The sequence below is a fragment of the Aethalodelphis obliquidens genome, unplaced genomic scaffold (genome assembly GCF_003676395.1).
Source record: "Aethalodelphis obliquidens isolate GAN/ISIS:26980383/991018 unplaced genomic scaffold, ASM367639v1 scaffold37, whole genome shotgun sequence".
Classification (NCBI taxonomy): domain Eukaryota; kingdom Metazoa; phylum Chordata; class Mammalia; order Artiodactyla; family Delphinidae; genus Aethalodelphis; species Aethalodelphis obliquidens.
The window spans coordinates 16163236-16170398 of NW_020837981.1; the positions used below are offsets into that span (position 1 = coordinate 16163236).

General features: G+C 37.8%; 1 protein-coding gene across 6 annotated transcripts in view; it reads left to right on the forward strand.

The window, feature by feature from the left end:
* HERC4 (HECT and RLD domain containing E3 ubiquitin protein ligase 4) overlaps positions 1 to 5499 on the forward strand; it is a 136766-nt gene extending 131267 nt beyond the window's left edge. For all 6 annotated transcript variants that reach the window (XM_027130085.1, XM_027130084.1, XM_027130086.1 and 3 more), the window contains 2 exons: positions 3851 to 3953; positions 4834 to 5499. In XM_027130085.1, coding sequence (XP_026985886.1) covers positions 3851 to 3953; positions 4834 to 5042 — 312 coding nt within the window. In that variant the 3' untranslated portion in view covers positions 5043 to 5499. The remainder of the gene's footprint in view (positions 1 to 3850; positions 3954 to 4833) is intronic.
* The last annotated feature ends 1664 nt before the right edge of the window (positions 5500 to 7163 follow it).

A 7163-nucleotide genomic window follows, 5' to 3' on the forward strand; every position in this document is an offset into this window, starting at 1 on the left:
CTACTGTGTGTTAAAACGGAAGGCACTATTGACACATGCAATGCCTGAGATAACTCTCAGAGTCCTTATGCTGAGTGAAAGAAGTCAGTCTCAGAGAATTACATACCATATGATTCCACTTATATGACATTCTTGAAAAGCCAAAACTATGGTGAACAGGGGCTAGGGATGGAGAGAGTGTGACTGCAGAGGGGTAACACAATAGAGTTCTTTGGGTTGATGGAATTGTTCAGTATCCTGATTGTGGTGGTGGTTTATCTCTACATGTGTTTCAAACTCATGGAACTATACACATATCAGAAAAAGTCAATTTTACTGTGTAATAATCTAGGGAATAAAAGTTTTAAATTAAAAAAAAGTTAGGACTTCTGGTTAGACGTATTGGAATAAACACATTTTTCTCTGCTCCCTCCCAAAATCTCACTAGAATGACAATAAAGGAATAAAAATAGGAATAACCACCCCCACCCCCCCAAAAAAAAATACAGTGAGCAAGAGAAAAAATAGTTTTAGAAGATAGAAAGTAGGTGGATGGGGACTTCCCTGGTGGTCCAATGGTAAGGAATGCACCTTCCAACGCAGGGGAGGTGCGTTTGATCCCTGGTCAGGGAACTAAGATCCCACATGCCGCGGGACAACTAAGCCCGCCCGCCACAACTACTGAGCTCGCACGCCTCAGCAAGAGAGCCTGCACACCGCAAACTACAGAGCCCACATGCTCTGGAGCCCCCATGCCACAACTAGAGAGAGAAAACCTGCATGCCACAACTAGAGAGAGACCCGAACAGACAGTGGCACCATAACGAGAAGATCCTGCATGCCTCAACAAAGATCCCGTGTGCTGCAGCTAAGTAAGACGCGATGCAGCCAAAAAAAATAAGGAAAATAAATAAAATAAATATTTTTAAAAAGAGAGAGAATAGGTGGATGAGTTGAGTGACTTAGAACAAAGAAAATTGAATTTGAAGCCTTCAGAGGGACAGGGTTGTCAAGAGGCAACCCGTGTCACAATGAAGAATCTCTGAAAGGCTCAGGAATTGGCACATCATGCTACTGTAATGGCAGGGATGCAGGGCAGGGCTAAGAGCAATAGGATTACTTCAGAGCTAACTTAAGGAATTATTAGACCTCTCACATCCCCTTTCCTACCCAGCAAAATACAACTCTGGAGAGAGGCTTTAGAATCTGGGAAAACAGGTAGAACTGAAGCTGGCACTCAGAAAGCTGGTAGCCAGGCTTAAATTCTCTAGGAAGGAGAGTGAAGATTTCTTTTTGGGGGTAAATTGATCTGCTGAAGAGAAGAAAGCTGTATTGACTTTAAGGATACCGCAGTGGAAATGGACCCCACCTCCAGTCACTCTACAATGAAAACAATGTAATGACCTCTCATCACACTTTAGATCATACACAGTTTATCCTTCTTGCCTCATCTTCTTTCATTCCTCCTCACTCTGCTTCAGCCTTATTGGCTTCTTTGCTGAGCCTAGAACCCTCCAGTCTTGTGGCCTTTCTATTTCCTGTGCCTGGAATTCCCTTCACCTTGGTAATTCCAAATGTTTCTTGCTCTCACTTCCTTTATGTCTTTATATCTATTCAGAGACCTTCACTCGGTAACTTACTAAAAATTGCACATGGGCACATATACATCCCTGTCTCCCTTCTGTGCTTTTATTTTTCTTCTTTGAATTTGACTAAATAAAACTTCAATTGTCTTTACTGTCTGCTGCTCCTTACCCCCCACTACAAATGTAGGCACCATAAAGGCAGGATTTTTTTCTCTGTGTTCACTGCTTTATTTCCAGAGCCTTAGAAGGGTACTCAGCAAGTAGTTAAAACCTTGCCTGAAGATATAACTGATAGAAGTGTTCATTCAGTAAGACAGGACATTTTTTAAAGTATATTTTAGTGTACTTAGTATACTTAGTTTTTTCCACTGTGTATCTGATTCATTATAATTTCATTGATTATGATTTATGACTTTAGATGCTCTTCTTCATCAGGACTGTGTACACATTTCCCCAGAACCATCTTGAGGTTTAAAAAAAAAGGGAAATAGAAAAAACTAGGCATCCTTCTTTCATTTCCCCACTAACATGGTCACAGACTAATTCAAACAAGTTAATACATCAGCTGATTTCTAAAATTCAAACCATTTTCTCCAAACCTTTATAAATTAATAGCAAGGGCTTCCCTGGTAGCACAGTGGTTGAGAGCCCGCCTGCCGATGCAGGGGAAACGGGTTCGTGCCCCGGTCCGGGAAGATCCCACATGCCGCGGAGCGGCTGGGCCCGTGAGCCATGGCCGCTGAGCCTGCGCGTGCGGAGCCTGTGCTCCGCAACGGGAGAGGCCACAACAGTGAGAGGCCCGCGTACCGCAAAAAAAAAAATTTAATAGCAAATATGTTGTGGATTTCTCAGGCGTTCAGTCATTGAGATAATCATGGCTACAAAAAGAGCCCCAAATTCAAGAAGCCCACAAGCAGATATTCATTGAGCCCCTACTGGTTGCCTGATACTATGCAACAGATTAGGAAGAGAGCAGTAAATAAGATTGAGACATGGTCTTTGTCCTCTAGTAAGGAAGCTGGACATTAAGTAATTGAACTGTGATGAATATAAAGGAAGGGAGTTTAGTGAATGGTATATAAGGAGAAGCCTGACCTAGGCTACAGAAACTGGGAAAGCGTCTCATAGATGGTGCACTCCACCAGGTAAGTAAGAACTTTGTTCACTGAAGTTTCCCCACGGCCCCAAACTTTGACTAAAGCTCATTATATGTGTGTTGAATGAGTCAATGAATGAATTAGGTGACATTTAATCTGAACCCTAAAGGATAAATAGAAATTAGCCTGATGAACAAAGAAAGGAGTGTGTGTTAAAGGGGAAGTGTATTAGCTGTTTTGTTGCAAATTACCCCAAAACATAGTGGCTGAAAGATGACAGTGACATTTATTGTCTCCCATAGTTTCTGAGGGTCTGGAATTCAGAGGTGTATTTAGTCCAGTGATTTTAGCTCAGAGGTCTCTCACGTGGTTGCAGTCATAATACTGACTGTTGCTGTTAGTCATCTGAGATTTAAGGATAGAATTTGCCTTCCAAGATGGCTCACTCACATGGCTGTTGACCAAAGGCCTCAGAATCTCACCATAAGGACCTCTCCATGGGGCTGTTTGAATGTCCTCATGAAATGGCAGCTGGCTCCCCCTTAGAGTGAGTGATCAAAAAGAAGCTAAAGCCACAGAAGTTTTTGTCATCTAGCCTCAGAAGTCATGCATTCTCATATCTACAATATCCTAATCATTAGAGGTCAGGTCTGTTCAGTGTGGGAAGGGACTACACAAGGGCATGAATAGCAGAAGGCAGAGATCTTTGAGGGCCATCTTGGAAACTACCACAGAAAATTACTGGTGTTGCTCTTAGAACCATTTATTTTTTAAAGAGAAGATAGAATAATACAAAATAATTAGTATGACTTCTGTTCATCAATATAGGGAAAGAAAATCTTATAATTATTACAGATACTTAATTCCATGTTGAACTTTAATAATCCATTAATATTTTAGTAATTCTGGTTTATCCTTTAAATATTTACTTTGGAAGATGATATTACAATCCTATCATGTTGTTTGAATTGGGAGGGGGGAGACATTTCTGCTGATTCATACATATTTTCTTCCCTTTCCCCTGGAACTAACAGTTGCAAAATGCCCAAGAAGTAGTAAGTAGTTAACTGAATCACATGAGTTTCAAACACCTGGACAATGTTAGCTTTATGTGCTAAGGAAGCCAGTTTGTCAGATTCGAGATAAAACATATCTCTTAATATTAATAAAAGGTTGTGTTGTTTTTAGAATACAGAATACAAAGGAGAATATTGGGCAGAACATCCTACAATAAAAATGTTTTGGGAAGTATTTCACGAATTACCATTGGAAAAGAAAAAGCAATTTTTGTGTAAGTATTTCTAATCTTGTGTTTTATGAGAATGGAATCTAATAAACTTATTCTCACAGGAGATTAATTGATTCACTTTAGTGGGTAAGGTTTTTTCCTTATTATACCAAGGTCCTGTTTTTAATTTTTCTAATCTACATCATTACATGTGTTTTCATATTTTGAAAGCTAAATTCAGTTAGCTTCCAAAATAGAATTGTTTCTTTCAGATGAAAGAAAACAATTTATAACACTGATTACAATAAACTAGGGATGTAATTCCTTTTAGAATTTCTAAAAAGATCTCTGCAGTATAGCTCTTTTCTGTGTTCAGTCTTCATTTTCTTTTTCTCCTTGCTTCTGCATGAAAACTTTGGGAATTGGTGCAGAAAATAGAACTCTTCTATTCCAGGACTTCTCTTATTTATAGCCTAATCTGTCTGTTTTGCATATCATAGGATGACAGGTCATTCTTCAGTGATTTGAGATTTGGCTGCCAATTATAAATTTCTGTTTAAAAATGACAGAAACAAGACAAGTAGAAAAAGGGATCATAATCAAAACTGCATTTTGTTTATAAACTAGTTCTAAATGGCTATTCTTTTCAAAAAGAAGTTTTCTTAGAGTGTTTCAGGGACAATAGTAATTCATGTACCGAACATTTATTAAGCATCTCCTGTGTGCTAATATTAAGATTACACTTTTAAAGAAAAAATATTGTTTGGATGTGTCTCAAAATCATGCTTCCACAAATTCTGGAGATAGGCTTCCAGTAGAAGTAACATTTCCATTAGAGCAAATGTTACTATAAAGCTTTGCTGTGGTGATTGTCTTAATAACTTGATATTCCATATTGTTGTTTTGATAAAAAGTAGTTGGCTCAATGGTTTTTTCTTGGCAGTATTTTTGACAGGTAGTGATCGCATTCCTATTCTTGGTATGAAGAGTCTAATACTAGTCATCCAGTCAACAGGAGGTGGTGAGGAATATCTCCCAGTTTCCCATACCTGTTTTAATCTTCTGGATCTTCCAAAATACACGGACAAAGAAACTCTACGCTCTAAACTGATCCAAGCTATTGACCACAATGAAGGTTTCAGTTTAATATAACTTTGGAGTTATAACTATTCAGTTTACTGCAAAAGCATTAAACTATTAGTGTGTTTTTTTGTGGTGATGAATCCAGCAAGGTGACAGAGGTACTATTATAATTCTTACTTGCAAAATGTTCAATGCAATGAGTATTCATGAAAGCCAAAAAACATTAAAGGAAATGAACAAACTGTGTTAATATTAAACTTACTGTACAGACCCATGGATTTTTTTTTGGCCATCTTCCAATAAACATACAAGTATTGTGAATACATGGAAGTTTTACTAACATGAATTTTAAGAGTTTGCATATTTCACAAATGATCTGGTGTGTGAGTGCATGAAAATGTTGCTTAATTCTTCTTCAATCACGGCTCAAAAACCTTTAACTTTGGCCTGCAATAGTCATTTGATTATTTTTTCATTTTGTAAATACTGTTAAGTTTTGTAATAAAATAGTTATGTTCTGATACCAGTACAGTTTCTATGGTTGTAATTGAACTGAGCTGACTTTTAAGGGTTAAAAATTATTATTTAAACCTTATTCTGAGAATCTATGAAAGCAAAAAATTAGTATGGTGAAAATAGTCTTTGCTTTTTTGCTAGAATACATGTCCTTGTGCAAATCTAAATTACAAATAGAGTTCTCTAAATAACTTATAGTTCTTTCCTTTTGTGACTCTTGAGATACTAATGATAAATGGGAGGTTATCAGAAAGCTTAATATTTAGTAATGGAAGAACTTTGTCCTACAGTTGCCAGAATACAGTCACTGACTACTGTGAGAACCAGTCACTGGGTTATAGCTTTTAAAACTATTGCTGCTGCAGGTTGGTATTTAAACGGAATTTTCAGTGCTTTAGAACTGTTTACTTGAATTTTAAGAAACATCTTAACAGTTTTATGGTGCTGATGCTTAGTTATCTCCTGTCATTAAATTGTAACACTGAGTGATGCAACACACGTGACTTTCTGCTATAATGCAACTGTTTTTTTTAATTTATTTTTTAAATGCCATGAAAAGTGTTTAAATATTATTCATTGGTTTAATATTTAAACTTTCATTGGTTCTCACATAAGATTCCAAATTCTTCAAAAAGAGTAATGTCTCAGGGAAGGTCTCTTAAAATTTTGGATAGTTCCCATTCCCATACAAATTCATCCATTTTATAGAGGTCCCCAAGTCTCTTATCTGTAATTCTAAAATCCAGAACAACTCTGGAAAAAAATTGTGTATATAATTTTACAGCAAAACCTGATCTGAACTGTTGAGGCTATTTATGGTATTAAATGGGACTATTCGTACGTTTTACTGTGGCAATGTTTAATGTTTGATTACTTTCTGTGTTTGATCTAGGTGCTGCCTCAGACCTCTATGGGTTGCTACATTATGTGTGCTTTAAAAAATTCTTTAACATTCATAATTCCAAAATGCTGCAAATGAGCCCAAGGGTTTTGGAGAAGGGATTGTGGACCTGTACTTTTATTAGCTTCATTTATTTATTTATATTTTGTCTGCGTTGGATCTTTGTTGCTGCGCACTGTCTTTCTCTGCAGCAAGTGGGGGCTACTCTTCGTTGCGGTGCACAGGCTTCTCACTGCGGTGGCTTCTCTTGTCGTGGAGCACAGGCTGTAGGTGTCCGGGCTCCAGTAGTTGCAGCACGGGGGCTCAGTAGTTGGGACGCACGGGCTTAGTTGCTCCACAGCATGTGGGATCTTCCCAGACCAGGGACTGAACCCGTGGCAGGCGGATTCTTAACCACTGTGCCATCAGGGAAGTCCCATGGATGCCTGTACTTTTCAGTAGTTTAACTTAACAAACTTTGGTGGACCATAGGTGTCTTTCTATAGATACAAGCCCTAATAATTTTCCTTAAAGTACATTTTTCCCAATGAAAATTCTTCCATGTATCTGTTATTATACTATTTCTCTGCACATCCATTCCTTGAGAATATTGATTATTCACATCGAAAACTAAACGTTACGTATCAGATGCTTTTTTTTTTAGTAACCTCTGTTTGCTATGAAGCTCACCTGTGAAATAGCAGCCACTTTGGATTAATACAGGTGGAGTTCGTTTAACAAATATTTTAACAAGGGCCTGACATCTTACCTGGGAACACAACAGTACAAGGCAT